General features: G+C 35.1%; 1 protein-coding gene and 1 long non-coding RNA gene across 2 annotated transcripts in view; one reads left to right on the top strand and one right to left on the bottom strand.

Annotated features, from left to right (window-relative positions):
• Nucleotides 1-7,078, bottom strand: part of LOC128315498 (uncharacterized) — a 28,249-nt gene extending 21,171 nt beyond the window's left edge. Inside the window, exon 1 of the long non-coding RNA XR_008298301.1 lies at nt 6,579-7,078. This is a non-coding gene — a long non-coding RNA (uncharacterized LOC128315498). The remainder of the gene's footprint in view (nt 1-6,578) is intronic.
• VTA1 (vesicle trafficking 1) overlaps nt 1-16,657 on the top strand; it is a 67,875-nt gene extending 51,218 nt beyond the window's left edge. Inside the window, exons 6-8 of the mRNA XM_015061848.3 lie at nt 2,850-3,023; nt 8,805-8,885; nt 15,564-16,657. Coding sequence (XP_014917334.1) covers nt 2,850-3,023; nt 8,805-8,885; nt 15,564-15,709 — 401 coding nt within the window. The 3' untranslated portion in view covers nt 15,710-16,657. The remainder of the gene's footprint in view (nt 1-2,849; nt 3,024-8,804; nt 8,886-15,563) is intronic.
• The last annotated feature ends 3,245 nt before the right edge of the window (nt 16,658-19,902 follow it).

The raw sequence follows: 19,902 nt of genomic DNA, 5'->3' as shown, positions 1-19,902 counted from the left end.
ATTCAATTTTCTTTTAGTTTTGATTTTGTAGCTTTTTAAGAGAAAATGTAGACTTTTTATTTTCAGCTTTTCTTCTTTATTAGAAAAAGCACTTAAAGCATCAGTTATCTTCCCTGTGGGGACTGATTTAATGACATCTCACAAATTTTGATATCATTTAATTCAAAATATTTATTTCCTTTGTTCTTTGAGAGATGGATTATTTAGAAATATATTGTGTAATTTAAAAATATTTGGGACTTTTCTTTTTGATTTCTAATTCAATTCTCTTTGGTCAGGGAACATACTTTGCAAGATTTCAATATATCAGAGTTTACTAAGATTTATTTCATGGTACAAAATATGATCTGTCTTGGTGAATATGCTACTTGCATTTGAAAAGAAAATATTCTGCATTTATTTGTGTGGTGTCCCATGAATGTGAGTCATAGAAGCATATTAAAGTTTCAACTGTGAGGATTTTACTAGTTCTGTCAGCTTTCGTTTCATTTTTATTAGGCACATACACCTTTATAATTGTTTGATTTTTTTTTTAATGACTTCACCTTTTTATCATTATGAAACATCTCTTTGTATCTCTACTAATGTTCCTTGAAATGAATCCTATTGTGTCTATTATTGGATTTAGCCATTTCAGCTTTTACTTGGTATTTACATAGTATATCTATTTTCATCATTTTAGTATAAACATATCTGAGTCTTAAAGCATATAAGGTTTTGTTTGTTTGTTTTTCATTTTTTAAAAAATTTATTTATTTTGAGAGAGAGAGCAAGAAGGGAAGGGGGAGAGAAAGAGGGAGAGAGAGAATCCAGAGTGGACTCCATGCTGATAGTGCAGAGCACGACTCAGGGCTCGAACTCACAAACCGTGAGATCATGACCTGAGCTGAACCCAAGAAGTCAGGCACTTAACTGACTGAGCCACCCAGGCGCCCCCTTTTTGTTTGTTTTTTTGTTGTTGTATTTTGTGTCGGTCAACATCAGCCTTCAAAATAATATTTGGTCCATTTAATGTAATTATTTCTATAGCTAGATTTAAGCCTATTATTTTTACCATTTGTTTTCTGTTAGTCCTGTTTTTGTTCCTCTTACAGTTTCTTTTCTCTGGTGAGTTTTTCTTCTTTCATTATGACTATATTTTTTTCTGTGATATTGAACATATTTATAATACCTGCTTTAAAGTGATTATTTATTTATTTTACTAATTTTGATATCTGGGTCATTTGTGGTCTATTTCTATAGACTCTCTTTTTCTCCTGACTCTGGTCACATTTTCTTCCTCCCTCCCACCCATGTTTCTATTAATTTTTATTGCTGATCACCTCTTGTAGCTCCTTTGCATTTTGTTATCTTCCCCTGCAAGTTCTTGCTTACTGTTCTAATGGCAGTTAACTTGCCTGAACTTGAACACCGTCCCGTCTTTCACCTTTAAGGCTGTTGCCTTTACCAGGACCCTCAGGAATCTCTCTGGATTGTGCGTGCATAATTCAGGGTCGTACAGTATTTAGTTGGGGTTCATACACATATTTCAAGGCTCACTTCTCTCCAGTTCTTTCTTTTGCTCAGACTGTTGAGTGCTGCAGGTGAAAAGCCACATGAAAGCAAACCTTGCCTGGTGAGATTTCCTCTCCTGGGGGCCATCTTCACCCTGGTTTCTTCCGACTTTTAGTCACTTTCTAGTGCCTTTAAACATTGGACTGAGAGGTTCCTTCCTATCTTTCATTTAGGATGAACTCATGTTACAGTTCTCTAATAGAAGAGAAAATTATTTTAGTGTATATAAAATATAAATACATGTACACGGTTACTTAGTAACCTATATTTCAGAGTAGGTAGATTTTTTTGGTTGCTTAAAATTATCTGCATTGGATATATAATGTGGCTATGATCAGACAAAAATGTTATTTAAAAAGTTGATAGGAAATAAATTGATTTCAGAAATCTGTTGCTCTAGTTTGCATTTCAAATTACTAAGATTCCCAAAAGTGGCTAATTGTCATTTTTTTTTTTTTTTGATGTTTGTTTATTTTTGAGATTGGGAGAGAGCATGAGCAGTGGGAGGGGCAGAAAGAGAGGGACACAGAGGATCTGAAGCAGGCTCTGTGCTGACAGCAGAGAGAGCCTGATATGGGGCTCAAACCCATGAACCATGAGATCATGACCTGAGCCAAAGTCAGCCGCTTAACTGACTTCAGCCATCCAAGCGCCCCACTAATTGTAATTTTTAAATAGACTGTCAATATTTAACTTTCCCAAGGTAGTTATCAAATTCAGCTAATAATATAGTATATTTTAAGTCTGTATCTCAAAACTTCTCAACACAAGTCTCTCACTACTTTCTGTGCAGGTAGCTCAATGTGAAATTTCATTTTCTTTGTTTTTGTTGATGAACCTAATACTTGAACAACAAACACACAGGTAATCATTTTATAGCTAGTGTAAACAACAAATGCTGAGTAAAAGGCTGCTGTCAGAAAAATAAAGTTCTTATGGATAGCATTAAATGTGACATGTTTTGCCAAAAATATCCTGTTTTTCATAAGTTTAAAGAGTGAGTTTAAAAAAAAACTGATTTTTAAGAAAAATATACTATACGCAAAGATTTTATATAATTGTAAAAAGTCTTAACTTAAAAGAAGTGACAATCATATTGTCAGGCACAATTAAGTGTTTCAAAAAAAGAAAACAGTTAAAACTAGTATTTTAAGAGATAAAGCCTGCTTATCGACTGCATTAAATAGAATTGCCTTTGAAGGTCTGTTTGTCTTATCTGTATAGCGAGATAAGAATATTTGGCGTGTTTATTTCAAAATACCTAATTTCCGCTTTACATATATATTATATAATAGATGTTGAAGAAAACGAAGATGCTGGGGCCACACCCCTGCCTACTCAGCCACCCCGGCCTTCATCTTCAGCTTACGACCCAGGCAGCGTGCCGTCCAGCAGCTTCACGGGAATCCAGATCCCCCCCGGTGCGCACGCTCCAGCCAACACGCCAGCGGAAGTGCCTTCCAGCGCAGGTAGGAAGTTCAAGTTAACCAGTTTTGAACTCTTCCTTTCGTAAACAAGAACCGCACTTTTCCTCATGTTTATGCCTCCTAGTGATGGTCATAAAACATGGTAAGATCTTTAAATTCTATTTGAACCCACAAAAAATGTTAAATCCTTTTTGTTGAAGTTTTAATAGTAATTGTCTTTTCTTTTGAGAAATGATAAAACATTTACATATGTTACTATTAACTTTATATGTTTTATTACTAAGAACTTCTGTGCTTTTCATGAGTCATATTTTCTTTTTTTCCTCTCCCTTTTTTTGCCCTTTAGTGCTGTTCAGGATTAGCAGTGAGGTGAGCTGGTCTATTACAGGAAGTGTTGGTCAGCGTCCCACTGGATGAGCAAGATTTCATTTTTCTTGCTTTATTTCCTTAGGACCTGACCTCTGCCCTCAACATAGACATTATTGATGGAGGGAGCAGGCACTGAGGCACAGAATCTCAATAGCAGTGGAATCACAGACAACTGAAAACAGGGGATTTGGGTTGTTTCTTTTAATATTACAAACAGTTGACTAAAAGAAAAAAGGGAAGTGATAACTACTATCCTTGAATAAATCAGTATCATAGGTCTGTGCTTTCATGGAAGAGATCTGACAACACTAGTCTCTAGTAATGTCAATGTCAGTAAATGAAAGATACTTTTAAAAACTGCAGACATGTACTTGCATTGTTGACAAAAGATCACCCTTACTTTTCAAATAGAAGGGCATTTAAAACCATAATTTAATATCTTGATTTTTTTCCAAAAATTATTCTTACAATATTTCTTTTATCTCCGCATAATCTATGGTAGTAAACTGTACAAACATTTCAAAATATATTTTTTAATGTGTATTTATTTTTTGGCAGCATGCGTGTGAGCAAGGGAGGGGCAGAGAGACAATCCCTGCTGTCAGCACAGAGCCTGACATGGGACTCAGTCCCACAGATGAACCGTGAGATCATGACCTGAGCTGAGATCAAGGGTCAGACGCTTTAACCAACTGAGCCACCCAGGCGCCCCCAAACATTTCAGAATATTTGATCGATAGGAAAGTCATCCTTTGAGCCCCATTAATAACACATCATTACTTCATTGACTTTTAAATTTTCAGCCTCAGTTTACCCAAACCATTCTAGGTTATTTTGCATGAGTTGACCACTATCTAAAAGTGTTCTACTTGACCATTGTAGTACCAGTTATTGTTAGTTTCTTTCCTCCTATTTTAAAACTTTTTTAGCTTTAGGGGCACCTGGTGGCTCAGTCAGTTAAGTGTCCGACTTTGGCTCAGGTCAGGATTTCCTGCTTCAGATCCTCTGTCCCCACCCCTCCCTGAGCCTCTGTCTCTCTCAGATAAATAAAAGAAACAAACAAAAAGAAAACCTTTAAAACTTTTAGTTTTATATTACCTGCAAATATTGCTGTTATTTTTGTCTTGAAGAATATTGATGAATGTGGTCATTTTAACACTGACCTCTTTTGTGTCACCATTCTGCATATTTTAACCTGACTTTGTTTTATGGTCTGTATGATGACTTTAATAGACACACCAATTTGAGTTTGTTCTGTAAGTATCATGGAACAGAATTATAAATATTTTGTTTTCTTTTAGAAATACTCAGTATTTTCAGGTAGAACAATATAAGCAACACCACCAGCTACTTATATGTATTTGCTTTAGCTTAATACTATTCTAATTATACTAGTGAATTTAAACACTAACCAGGAGCCTCAGACACACCAGTTTTAGAAAATAAAATGCATTTTGAAGTCAAATTGTATTGGTTATTAGTGCCTACCCCTTGCTAAAGCACAGACTCAACTGTTATACAGCTTCTCCTGACCTAGGTTTTGCCTCTTTCTAAAATGAAATTAACCATACTCTCATAGTGATTTTAATTATTAAAGGGCAAAAAGGTTGAAAATTCACTACTACTATGCCTAACACAAAATCAGTGTTCAGCAAATTAGTTTCCTTTTACTTTTTTTTTTCGCTTCCTTCCTATTTCTGTGCCAAAGACAGGGTATTTAGCAGCAAGCTAATGAACACTTAACACCATTTTGTGAATCAAGGGAAGTGTCACCTTTGGGGGTAGGATATTGACCTTAAAAAAAGTTGCATGAGGGGTGTTGGTTTAGACAAAATATCTTTGGGCAGAATTCTGTATAGGCATATATTTGTATATTTAATATATAGTTCTACAGTACATATATAGAAGAGGGAAAGCTTATTTCTAGTAGGAAGGCTGAATTAGGTTTGGTACAACAAAAGTGATCAAATATTAGTAGTTCCATACATTCAGACTAACAGTATCTCCTGCTTAGAATATTCATGACATACATAAAGATAGATATCGAGGTAGTTTTCTGTTAGGAAGTTTTCTGGCATAAGCAGTTAATTTTGATCCAGTTAACTGGCATAAACCTTATTTATTTTATTTTATGTTTTCTCTTTTGTTCCTCAGAGCAAGCACATAAAACCAAAAGCCTTGGAACTTATTTAGGTTGAGGTTCTCTTGTGTTACTTTATATACACTCTAAATAGACTTAGCATTTAAATAATTGCCATAGCTATTTTATAAGTTAATTCTTACAGCAACTATATTAGAAATTGTTGTCTCTTATTTACATACTGTAAAGAAATTAAGCAGTTGTCCCATGAAAACAAATGTACAGGCATACCTGTTAGTGACAGAACTAGAAACTGAACCCGTGTCTTTCTGATTTTGTTTTTGGCACCTCCTTTCTATGTCTCTTCCTCCAAGGAACTAAAACCCTGTTAAATCAAAATCTACTTTTCCCATATAGTAATTTACCCCTTAATACTGGTTTAAGATTTTGGAATCTCCTCTTAGCTGGCAGATTTTTTTTTCTATTATATTTAAAACAGTTAAAAAAAAAAAAAAAAAGTCCACAGTTGCCTAATAGCAAATGAAATAACATTTCTAGTTTATAAATATAGCAGATGTTTCCCCTCTTACTCACTTTAAGATTGATTTACTTTCCCTCATATAAAGATCCAGGATGCACTTTTATCAAAGGGAAATCCTTAAGATAGCTGAAAAGAATAGTATGTACTAATATACAGTTTTTAGTTCTTCCACAAAAACGCACCGAGGTGCAAGGAGGGCAGCGATAACGTTTGTTTAAGCAGGGGGAGTGTTTGCCTCTTGTATTTAACCACTGTGGACTATCAGAAGTAGGTGATGGAGTAGATGGTTTTTCCTTTCTCTTGAAACATACGCTTTACACAGCCTGTAAGTGCTCAGGAAGAAGAGCTCAGTAATAAATCTAAATAGATTAAATATTAGAACTGTTTTATAATTAATGCTAGCCTTTTGATGATAAATGTAGCTCAGCACATACAGAGATCAAAAACTTAGCGCTTTTATTGTTGTTCTTTTAAGTATCAGCACTGCATTTGAGTTCTCCTATACAGCTTTCAGAGTTGTTAATATTTTGTCCTAACCATTTCAATCAATGCTATTTTCCGTGATTATACTGAGGTTTTACTCAACCCAATCCTCCCATTTTCTTACCTCTGCTTACAGTGTTCCTTGTAGATAGCATGTCTTTCTTTTCTTTGCCTCTCCAAATGCTACTCTTTAGGGTTATACTTTTTGGATAATCTTCTAGTTTTCTAACCACTACCTATTATTTCTCCCTTTTCAGAATCCCCACATCATGTAGGCAGTAGAACAATTCAGTACTTAATTAGACATTTTTTAACGTTTAATTCTTGAATGTATATTAATGCCATTTAATAAGCTATGTAACCATCTACTTAAAAATTAACCAGAAGTTACTTGTTAATACCTCTTTTTGTTAAATAACAGAAGGAAGGAAATTTCCAACACAGTTCTGCTTTCCCCAGGAATGTTTTTATGGTCACATCACTCCAGCATATTGCAGTCTTGGGGACTGCAATCCATTTATGAATTGACAAACGAGACCTTTCCAAATCCCGAAAGAAAGAAAGAAAAATAGATTTGGGCATCTTGAAAAAAAAAAAAAAAAAGTAACATAAACCACAAGCTATTTTTACAAATTTAACAAGTATTTATGAGGGGCGCCTGGGTGGCTCAGTCAGTTAAGTGCCTGACTTTGGCTCAGGTCATGATCTCATGGTCTGTGAGTTTGAGCCCTGTGTCAGGCTCTGTGCCGACAGCTCAGAGCCTGGAGCCTGCTTTGGATTCTGTGTCTCCCTCTCTCTCTGCCTCTCCCCCACTTGTGCTCTGTCTGTCTGTCTCTCTATCAAAAATATATAAAATGTAAAAAAACAAAACAAGTATTTATGAGCTTGTGTTGGGCCTGTACACTAGGTCCCCCTGGGAATATGTCATGATGGCTGCCAAAGGACACCCCTTGGCTCGTGCATCAGGACAAACGGAGGCAGCATCTTCTTACTGGTGCGTGAGGCGCTGAGCAGCCTGTGTTGTCAGTTCAAGTCTTGGTTGAACGACTGTGACCACAAGTTCTTAATAAAATACACACCACATAATTTTTTTTAGTATTGCTTAAATACAATTTTACTACATAACTAAATTTCTGTGCAAATTCTGTTTTGTTCTTGTTAATTAATATTGTCTACTTAGTCATGTGAAGATGTACAAATAAGCATTTAAAATTTAATAACAAGATGCTGATTGGGGCATCTGGGTGGCTCAGTTGGTTAAGTGTCCAGGTTAAGTGTTTGGCTCAGGTCATGATCTCGAGGTCTGTGGGTTTGAACCTCGCAACGGGCTCTATGCAGACAGCGCAGAGCCTGGAGCCTGCTTCGGATTCTGTGTCTCCCTCTCTCTCTCCCTCCCCCACTCGTTCTCGCTCACTCTCTCTCAAAAATAAATAAACATTTTTAAAAATTTTTAAATAACAAGATGCTGATTAATAAAAATATTCCTTCTCCATAGAGAAACGGATTTGTCTGGAGAACTTAATTTAGATAGAAACACAAATTATTTAGCAAGGAATGGCAATGATATCTAGATTGATCTGCTCATTTTTTTTTAGCATAAATATGAAAAATATATAGTCACGTCTCTATGCTTTAGATACATCAAAACACTACACTTGATTAGGTAGTCTTGAAGATCCCTCCCAAAGGTTGCATCCCCTTTTTTTTGTTAATGTTATTTTTTATGTGCCTTTAAAGGTTAACAAGTTTTGTGGGAACAATTATGTCAGATGTTGATAATTTAATATATTTGGTTAGCAATTATCAAAATCAAGCAAAAGATAGTCATTAAATTGGTCAGTTTAAAATTAAAACCTGACTTTGCAGTTACACTTCTTTAAATTTTTCCTATAAATAAATTCATACACATTGTACATATGTATATGTACACAGTATATAAGAATATTCACTGTAGTGTTATCTATAGTAGCAAAAGAATGAAAGCAACCTACATGTCCATCAGTAAAGGACTGCTTTATAAATTGTGGCTCATACATGAAATGGAACACTTATGTACCCATGTAAATTAATAAGGTAAATTGTGAAAATATATTAAGTGAAAAATGTACAAAATAGTATAGTATGCAGACATATTACCATTTGCATTAAATACGTATGTAAGCACTCAAAATATATTTTCCTGCATGTTTGCCATTGCAGCTTCCAACATCAAATAAGTGTGTCAAATTATAATTCATTAAGGTTCCAAAATACTAAGAAATGAAATTCCTTCATGATCCTCTAAACGCTTTCCTAGTGTATAATTAAGAGGTATAACTGTAATACCCATTTGTGCTTTTCCGATTTGCAGGTGTAACAAGTAATACTATCCAGCCTACTCCCCAGACTGTTCCGGCTATTGATCCTGCACTTTTCAGTACAGTGTCCCAGGGTAAGTCAGCTGTTTTTGTGGTATATCGTATCTCCTGCTTTGGGCATTGTTTGGTAATTTTACCTTAAGAGTGTTGTATATTTGAATGCCTAGGTAATTTGAAACACATTTCTTTGAATGGCTGTGTTCACTAGATTCTCCAGTGAGCCAAGATTATTTCATATTATCCAAAATACCCAACTTTGAAGGCATTCCCTTTTTTTTTTAGTTTTACAGTTCCTTTTTTTGTATAATGCTGGATATAGTGGCACAAACATATAGCCAAAGCTATCATGAAAGCTTATGCTAGGTGACTTTACTTCAGAATTACCATGTGTTATGATTATGGTCTTCCTTATCTACTACATTAAATTATTAGATTATCCGAAAAGAGAACTGACTGTAATTGAAAATAAAAACAAAAAAGAACCTTTAATAAACTGGCAGATTACCCAACAACATAATGGAAAACATATCACCTGCCCAATGAATACCATATTCCTCTGTTAAACTTGGTTTCCAGACTCCCCTCTATAATCCCCCTCAATTTTAAAAGCTCTGTCTAAAATCTACTGTGAAAATATCTGAAAAAGATAGATCAATGACACAGTAGGGAATCTGGAAACCAGGCCACACAGTATGGAAATTAATGATAAAGGTGGCATTTGGAGCTATGTTGCAAGAATATATATTCAGAAGTGATGTTAACAACAGTTGGTTATCAAGAAAAAATATATATTAGATTCTGTCTCCCAGTTCTCGTATCTGATTTAGTTGCATCTTAACAGGCTTAACTAATGAAAAATAATAAATTCCATACCACGGAAGATTCCCTCTTCCCTATTACGTTCTTAAAATGCAACTAATAGACAGGAGGGAATTGAAACTTAAGGAATTAATGTCCAGAGCATATATAAAGAGCTTCTACAAATGAATAACTAAAACTCAGTTCACCAAAAAAAAAACAAAAAACAGGCAGAGAATATGGCTGGTAACACAGATAAGCAGTGAACACATGAAAGGATGCCCAGCCGTACTAATAATCAGGGAAATTGAGAATTAGTAGGAATTTGCTTTTATGTCAATAGATAAAAAAATATTTTATGGCACAAAAACAGACATTCAGATCAATGGAACAGAACAGAGAACCCAGAAATGGACCCACAAACATATGGCCAACTCATCTTTGACAAAGCAGGAAAGACTATCCAATGGGATAAAGACAGTCTCTTCAGCAAGTGGTGCTGGGAAAACTGGACAGCAACATGCAGAAGAATGAACCTGGACCACTTTCTTAGACCATGCACAAAAATAAACTCAAAATAGATGGAACACCTAAATATAAGACAGGAAGCCATCAAATCCTCGAAGAGAAAGCAGGCAAAAACCTCTTTGACCTTGGCCTCAGCAACTTCTTACTCAACATGTCTCCAGAGGCAAGGGAAACAAAAGCAAAAATAAACTATTGGGACTTCATCAAAATAAAAAGGTTCTGTACAGCAAAGGAAACAGCAAAACTGAAAGGCAGCCGACGGAATGGGAGAAATTTGCAGATGACACATCAGATAAAGAGTATCCAAAATCTATAAAGAACTTTTCAGACTCAACACCCAAAAAACAAATAATCCAGTGAAGACATGGGCAAAAGACATGAATCAAAGAAGACATCCAGATGGCCAACCGACACATGAAAAAATGCTAAACATCACTCATCACCAGGGAAACACAAATCAAAACCACAGTGAGATACCACCTCGCGCCTGTCAGAATGGCTAACATGAACAACTCAGGCAACAACGGATGTTGGCGAGGATACAGAGAGAGAGGATCTCTTTTGCACTGCTGGTGGGAATAAAAACTGGTGCAGCCACTCTGGAAAACAGTATGGAGGTTCCTCAAAAAATTAAAAATGGAACTACCCTAGAACCCAGCAATTGCACTACTAGGTATTTATCCAAGGGATACAGGTTATGCTGTTTCAAAGGGGCACATGCACCCCCCATGTTTATAGCAGCACTATCAACAATAGCCAAAGTATGAAAAGAGCCCAAATGTCCATTGATGGATGAATGGATAAAGAAGATGTGGGGTGTGTGTGTGTGTGTGTGTGTGTGTGTGTGTGTACACAATGGAGTATTACTCGGCAATCAAAAAGAATGAAATCTTGCCATTTGCAACAACGTGAATGGAACTAGAGGGTATTATGCTAAGCAGAATTAGAGAAAGACAAATACATGACTTCACTCATATGAGGACTTTAAGACACAGAACAGATGAACCACAAGGGAAGGGAAGCAAAAATAATATGAAAACAGGGAGGGGGACAGAACATAAGAGGCTCTTAAATATGGAGAACAAACAGAGGGTTACTGGAGGGGTGGTGGGAAGGGGATGGGCTAAATGAAGGAATTAGGAATTAAGGAATTAAGGACATTAAGGAATCTACTCCTGAAATCGTTGTTGCACTATATGCTAACTAACGTGGAATGTAATTTTTTTTAATTACAAAAATTAAAATGTATTTTAAAGGATTGATAATCTACAGTGTCAGTGAAGACCTAGGGAATGACTCTTGGCATGCTGTTGCTGGGCAGTATACGTTAGTAAAGTGTTTCGCAGCAGTATTATGTCACTAATTTTTTGACCCGGCTATATTCCACTTTTAGGAATCTGTCTTAAAGAAATACGTAGACATGAACACTAAACATGTTTACAAGGATATTTTATTTCAACATCATCATAGTAGTAGAAGATAATCTTATGGTATTATTTAATAGTAATGAAAATTATGGTCCATTTGTCCTATGGACTACTGAGCACATATTAAAAAAGAATATAGTAACTCTGACATGAAAGATCTCCTCCACATACTGAATTAAAAAAGCAAGTTGTAGAACATTCTGTATAGTATGAGCCTGTTTAGGGAAAAAAATTAAGACTCTGTCTTCCCGCATGTACATATGTGTTTAAGTACATAGAAAAATTCTAGAGAATGCACAGACTACAACTAGTCGTCTCATAACCATCACTAGCTTCACCACCACCTCTAATACTTCCTAAACCCCTTTGCTGCTACATTTTTCTCTTTAGTGCTTAGTACTCATCACCTTTTAATACCCATATTATATGTGTGTTAATATATTAAATATTTTTGTAGTGAGTCTGTGGCTGACTGTGGAGAAGAGAATGGGATTGGAAAGGTGGTAGATACAGGAAGCAGAGCATTTCCCTTTTTAACTTGTTTATGTAGTATTAGAATGTGAATAACAACGTACCTTGTAAGTTTTTTTGGAAGATTAAATGGAATATCTGAAAAGTATTTAGCACAGTGCCTGATGCAGTCAAATTCTGCCTCAAATCATTACTGCTGTTGCCATTTTTAAGTGACGTATCTTGGCAGTGCCTGCATATAAGGGTTTAGTACTGAGGTTTGTCTCTACCCTTAAGGTTTACTGGGTATCAGATGGTTCCCCTATGATCCTGCCTGTGCTTTCCATTCAAGTCAGAGGATTATAGAGTCCACTAGGGTCAGATTATCCAAAGTCCCTGACGTGAATTTCTAAAATTACCAAGTTAGATAGAAAAGAGTCTTTAAAGACCCATTTTGGAAATTTTTACAATGAACTATTCTTTGCTCTGTCATGACATTAGATAAGTCAACCTTGGAAATGGATTCTTCTATCCTGTCAACTGAGTGTGCAGAGATTTTCTCTTTACACCAAAAATGTTATCTTTGATCCAGTGCTGACCCAGGCTCTTTCTGCTGCAATAGGGAACTTCACTAATAGCCCTAGCTGTCTTCTGCCTTCTCGTACTGCCCTGTAAAGGAGAAAAGCAGCCCTGTGATGAGGACTGTCTTGCCTAAAGCCATTTGGAACATATTAAGCATAGAGTTCAGAAAAGAGATATTCTGTTAGACAGACAGCCTCTCTAATCCTTTAAACACCTTTTAGGTCCACAATATGCTCTCTCTGCTCTGATTATGGCCTCTAGTAAATTTTAGTAATTGAAAAAACAGCTTCTATATGGGTGCACGAAGAAGTTTTTACAATTTGGAATATAATATCAGATACTGAAATTGAACACTTGTTCTCTTATGTATTTTCCACTTCAGTTTTCAACTGCTAATTTAAAAGAATCATAATTAAGCAGATTTTATTTTTTTTAATTTGAAAGTTTAATGACATGTTTTGTTATTGATGACTCTTAGATGATATTTGTTAAATGAAGGAAAGCCTGAAGTGTTACAGAATAGCAAAAGTAACTATTTGACATGGCTTTTTAAGTTCTTTTAATTGTTGAAAATAAATCTAACATCTCTATATAAATCTGTAAGTTACATTTTGTATCTGAATAAGATGGTTATTATCTAATGATCTTTTATCTGCTAGTTACATAATTTCATACAAGTTTATAAGATACATATGTATCTGTAATGACATTTTCCTGTTAAAATACTTCCACTCATATTTTCTGAATATTTGTGTTTTAAGATAGTTTTATCATTGGTGTATAAGTTTAGTTTGTAAAAACTAAAATAGTCACAGAGTTCTTGCCACTACAGACATCTTATTAATAAGTAAGTGGTATGTCAGCAAAACAGTGCTAAGGCTAATGGTATAAAAATATTAGTTCTGTGCATTGGGTTTTCTTCCAGCAAGTTCAGTAAATTCTACATGGATGCCCTACATATTTAAAAATTGCCCTGAGATAAGAGGACAGGCTGTTAAAGTACAAAATGATGAGTGGGGTAAACTCAGTTTTCAAAAATGTCTCACACACCTAGATAGTATGTCTAGCTCTAGATGACCAGAGCCTCTTAATATATCTAGAAAAAACTTTGAAAAATCTAGTAGGTATTTTCAAGAAAAAAATACAACCTAAAGTGTCCTGACTAAATTGTCAATAGAGCTGCAGGATAATTGGTTTTTAAGTTTAAGTGGTAACAAATGCCAAGTCACTAAATACTAAAAGAATTTAGTACTTTCAGTAGTACTAAAACTTTTAGTACTACTGGAGAACTTTTTTTTTAATATATAATTACATTTTACTAGTTTATTGATTTATATTTTTTGCTTTTTAACCAAGACTGGAACTTAAGAAAATTGAAGTAAGTTCTGTCAAAATTGGAATGTGTAATTTCTTACAATAGTAAGATTAACCATTAAAACTTTAATAGCATTCAACAAGTATTTGAAGAATTTATATGTAGCACACTGGCTAGTTACCATATGTAGATATGTGTATATTTATATTCTCTTAAAGTCAGAAATTAATATGTAATTCTGTGTGAACTTGATTCATTTTAAAATGTAGGAAATAATATGAAGTGGAAACATATTCATTCATTAAAGTTCTTCAGCACTTACTGGTGCCTGATCCTGCCCTAGAAACTTTATGATCCATTATTTCAGAACTCTTTTGAAAATTTTAAAGAAAACAATAATTTGGATCAGAACTTAGTGTCCAGATACCTGCAGTTGCTATATGTGTAGATATGTATAACATACGCACATATATCTTTGGCAAAATTAAAGGTAACTAAACAAAAATAGTCTGTTTATAAGTACAGACTTATAAATAGAATTTGAAATATATTATTTGCTCGTTATATTCTGTGCCTCAGCCTCCTATCACTTCTTTTTAGAATCCTCATAAAAAATTCTAAAGAAAATGGTATTTCAAAAGACAAGACATAACGTCAGTTTTTAATTTCATCTTTAGAAATATATATTCAGGTATATTCAAATTTTAGATTAAATGAAATGTTTTTATCATTTTGGTTTTCTTTTTTACCCAGATTATTTTTTTTTTATTTTTTTTTTCAACGTTTGTTTATCTTTGGGACAGAGAGAGACAGAGCATGAACGGGGGAGGGGCAGAGAGAGAGGGAGACACAGAATCTGAAACAGGCTCCAGGCTCTGAGCGGTCAGCACAGAGCCCGACGCGGGGCTCGAACTCACGGACCGCGAGATCGTGACCTGGCTGAAGTCGGACGCTTAACCGACTGCGCCACCCAGGCACCCCTTACCCAGATTATTTAGTTGAGCACTACCCATATTAACCATATATGTAACTGGAAAACTTGCCAAGAATAAATTTTGGACATAAATTGTAAAAGTTGTTCACGTGTTGAATTTTGTAGTTCAATGATAGTATGTTCGTTAAACCTTAGAGTTTTATATACGGATGGCACAAAAACACAAAATATTCTCATGCTAAAATAAAAGTCAAATGGCTTATGTAATTTTTTAAAAATGTTATTTATTTTTGTCATTGAGAATTATATTTATATTCTAGTTCAAATGAGGGTTCAATGGTTTAGTCTGTGTGTGTTGTTCCATGAAAAGAGAGGCTTAGCAATTCTAACATAAACACCTAAACTACTGTCCTTATTTTACACAGAATATAATTTTTTTTTGCAATTAATCTACCAAAATACAAAGGCCTCTAGTTTATTACTTGGGGGAAAAAAACCTTTTCATATAAGTTATTGTGTAGTGGCATGTGTATAGTTTATATGAGTAAGAAAAAATTTGAAAAGCATGGAAAAAACTTATTTAAATACCCTGGGGTTGAAAAAAGCCTTCATGTTTTTATATAACCTTAAATATTTTTTTTATAATTTTAAATGTAAGCATTTAACCTAACAATACGTTTCTATTCTTACGGATAGTCTTATTCTGTTTGTCTTCCAGCGGATATCCGTCTAACACCAGAGGACTTTGCCAGAGCTCAGAAATACTGCAAGTATGCTGGCAGTGCTCTGCAGTATGAGGATGTCAGCACAGCGGTGCAGAATCTACAGAAGGCCCTCAAGTTGCTAACTACGGGCAGAGAATGAAGCCTTTGTACCACACGTCCGTACATTTTTGGCTTAAAGAACTAACAGTCCATTACTCTCTCTTCAGCCTATCAGGAGCACAGTTTTAAGGAAGACTTCAGTTGCATTGACTATAACAATGAAATCTGTGTCTGTGTATCAGATTCCTGTTGAAGCATTCAGCAGCAGCCTCAACCAGTTTTCATTGTCCATTTAGTGGATCCAGTAATCTCCGGGCATATTAGCAAGATCCAGAAATGCCCGTTGAACCCTGCTTCAGAGAATGAAATCACACTTCTATAAAATGTATTGGGATTCGCAGTGTATGTTAATATACATAAATTAAAGACTTTTAAAAATCTTATAATTTGGACACACAGGCTATATTACTTTTATAAAATTCTAAATTTAACTTTTAATAGAAATTGCCAGAATATTCTAGATTAGAGATCATGTTTCCACCCCCCCCCCCCGGATTTATAAAACAAATATGAACATCCTAAACTGTTAGATGAATTTGAGAGGGATTATGTTCAAAATTAAAATATGTTCATGTTTAATAGAACTACATTAAAAGTGAAAATTGTTACAGAAGAAACCAAGATAAAGAGGTAGAATCACTTTTAGACTTAAGAATAATGTTGGTTTCCCAACAGCTTTCCCTTCTCCATGGAAGCTTAAAGTGAATTGGTATTTATTCATAGGCAGTTTGCATGTATTAGGGAATGAAAAGAAGACATTTGTAGTAATGCCTGGAAACTTGGTGCTTTAAGTTAAGGTTCTCCTCTGCTGCTATGGAATGGATTCCATAAAGTGGATAGCTCTGAGCGCTGCAGAAGACTACAAGAATTTAGACTCTCAGTTGTTCAGTTTATAAGTTTTGTGGGAAGTGACGGACTTACTGTGTGTCACCTACATTTGTGCTGTGTAAAAAATAAATACAAGGATTCTTTTAACTCGTTCCGTTTATTACAAAGCCAAATGTCTGTTTTAATTTGCATGCTAGAGTTGTCATTTTTTTTTTTAAGTCATTATGTTTAGTTACAGGAACATGGATGTTTCTAAAGTAAAAGGCGAACAATTTTTAAAAAGAGAGAGGTAAATTTGCTAAATTTACCTGAAATTTATCTGGTCCATTTCATTCATCCCACTGAGATTGGAGTCATTTAACATAGGGGTCCACAAACTATGTATGGTCAATGGGCAGACCACCAGTTATGTAAATAAAGTTTTATTGAACTAAAACCTTGCCCATTATTTATGTTTAATCTGTGGTTGCTTTTCCTGACTACAGAATCACATGGCCTGCAAGTCTAAAATATTTACTCTTTGGCTCTTTAAGAAAACATTTGCTGAACCTGTTCTAACAGTCTATTCCAAAGAAAATGAATCATTATCTCATAATCATTCGTCTTTCAGTTTTTCTTTGCGTAAGTATAATGCTATTGCATAGCATTTGATAGAATGAATATTCAGACAGAATAAACTATTGTAAATCATTACAAAAACAAGCCCACAAACCATGCCTCCTGAAAAACATTTTCATACCTTTCACAACTAAATTCCTATAACATTTGTGGAATTTGATATTTGCATCTAGAGCTCCAGTGCTCTGAAACATTCCTCTAGCACTTTATTGTAGTACAAGAGTGTCTGGGATGATCTTTTAATGTTATAAGAAGTAAATAAATTCAGTGAAGTTTAATTCAGATTTTAACGTGTGTGGATACCAGAAAGAAAACTCACCTCCCATCTCACACCCTACTTTGTTCAAGCTCCCTATTGGGAGAGCACATTGAGGGGAAAAGATAATGTGGAAACCCTGGAGTCCGCTGATAAGTGCGCTGTGTTATAACAGCCCTTATCTCTAAAATGGAAGGCATATCACCAGCCTCCTCAGAATTTGTTAGAGGAGATACTTTACATGAAGTGCTCAAGAACCAGTAGCTTACCATAAATGTTTATTGTTAATGTTCATGTTAAGATAATGTAAATTATTAATAATTTGTTTTCCAAATATCAGGAAATCCCAGTTGTCTCTGGCAGTGCTTTCTTACCTGAGAGGATTGAACTGTAGAGATTTTTGGCTTTGCATGTCTTTATATAAAATCTGTCAAAATAAGGTTAAAATTGTTTGATGTAGTGCTAGAATAAGCGATTTTCATTTAGTCACTCAATGTGTATTTATTGAGCAGCTATTGTGTACCTAGTATTGTCCTTTGCATGAGAAAACAGCAGAGAACAAGAAAAGAATTCCGGCCTCTTAGAGTTTATATTCTTAGGGAAAGGAAACAAACTTAATAAAAAGTTTATATTCAACCAGTGGTTTTCAAAGGGTAATTGTTAGAAATGGCAAATCTTAGGCTCTGCCCCAGTCCTATCCAATCAGAAAGTTGTAAGGGTGGGGGCCCAGCATTCTGGGTTAAGAAACACTTTAGTCTGATGGTCCCTAAAGTTTTAAGTAATTCAGTCCTACCCAAATCACAAATAAGAACGTGAGAAGAGAGATTCTCCTGAAGCAGTAGCTCACAAAGTGTGTGGTTCCTGGACCCCTAGCTATCAGCATCACCTGGGAACTTGCCAGAAAGTTCTGGGGATCATACTTGAGTTTATGTAGTAGTGATAAATTCAGTGGGGAAAACTAGAGTATGGGATAGGAGATGCTTAGATGGGTGTAGACATGCATGCTCATGTTTAAGTAGGATAGGATGGGCCTCACTGAGGTGACTGCCTGAGGGAGGTAGAGGAAGAGCATTCCTAGCAGAGGGAGGTAGACAGAAGAGGTCAGAAGGTATAAGCGACAAAGGCTGGCGAAGGGAGCCACAGGCTTAGGAACATATACAGGCTTTTTATAAGAGACCAGACTTTGAACAAAACGAGCTGCTGAGAGGTTTTGACCAGAGGAGTGGCCTGATGGTGACTTAACTTTTAAGAGGATCGTACTGGCTACTGTGTGGAGACTAGACCATAGGGTGGGTAAGAGTGGAAGCCGAGAGAGCAGTTAAGAGTATTGCAATAATAAAGGTGAGATATGATGGCTTAGATCAAGGGTAGCAGTGGAGGTAATAAGATGCCTTTGGTTTCTGGCTGTCCTTTTAAGTAGAGACATCGAATTTCTGATAAACTGGATATGAGATCTGAGCATGGAAGGAGTGAAGATTGACTCCCAAATTTGCAACCTGAACACTTAGAAGAGTAGTTGTTAATTGCAATATGGATAGTGGCCAAATTCTGCTGACGTTTAGGCTGAAGTACAATGTTCCCAAGTTCTGGTGACCATCCCAAGTAAAGCTATTCGATAACATTGGTTTGCCAATGCAGACAGAGGGGGAAGAAAAAAGGTAAGTTCTGTCTATAGTGATTGTCACAGACATCTCACCAAATCACTGCTGAATTGGAGCTAGAAGCCAAGGACAGAGCCCATGGTTAGCCTGGCCAAGGAAGTAGGCAGCCTTCAAGATTACTCCAAGAAAAAAATCCCGGTTACAGGTCCTGAAAATTAACAGCCTAGGATGTTCATAGAATTGATCTCCCTATTTATATGACGTGTAGAAATTTGAGGTTACTGTGTATGCACTAAAAGGTTATATGCTGTTCTTTCTAAAGAAACTTACACCCTATTAGCAGCATCGTTATAAATACCTTCAACTGAAAAAATGGTAACTGACAAGGGGTTGAAGAGTTTTGGTTATCTGCACAGCTTTCTTTAGCTATCCCCATTAAAAAAAAAAAAAAAAATTCATTTCATGTATCCGAGCAGTTGGAGCAGATCATCTACCTTGGACCATAAGTAAACCTCCACCAGTACTGCTCACAAAATTTTAAGACACCCCTCACGTGGAGGTATGCTTACCTGGTTATAATCTCTGATGTGTGTATGGAATTCTGAGACCAAAACCTCATTCACTGGACTTTATTTAAGTAGGAGTAATTCTAAGTAAGAATACTTAATAAATATAGTAGCTCACATTTAGGTGCTTACTAGGGACCAGGCACTATTCTAAGTATTAGAATTAATATTAACATTAATACTAATTAATAATATTAATATCATTAATGTTAATAATCATTAATATTTTATTATTTAATTATATTAAACATTTAATATAAATTTATATTAATATAAAATTATATTAATGTAAAATTATATTAAATATATTGTATTGACTTTATTATTTTTGATTATAATAGTAATAGAATAATCATTAATTAAA

The sequence above is a fragment of the Acinonyx jubatus genome, chromosome B2 (assembly GCF_027475565.1).
Source record: "Acinonyx jubatus isolate Ajub_Pintada_27869175 chromosome B2, VMU_Ajub_asm_v1.0, whole genome shotgun sequence".
Classification (NCBI taxonomy): domain Eukaryota; kingdom Metazoa; phylum Chordata; class Mammalia; order Carnivora; family Felidae; genus Acinonyx; species Acinonyx jubatus.
Note: the sequence above shows the minus strand (reverse complement) of the source record. Positions and strands in the feature narration are given on the sequence as shown.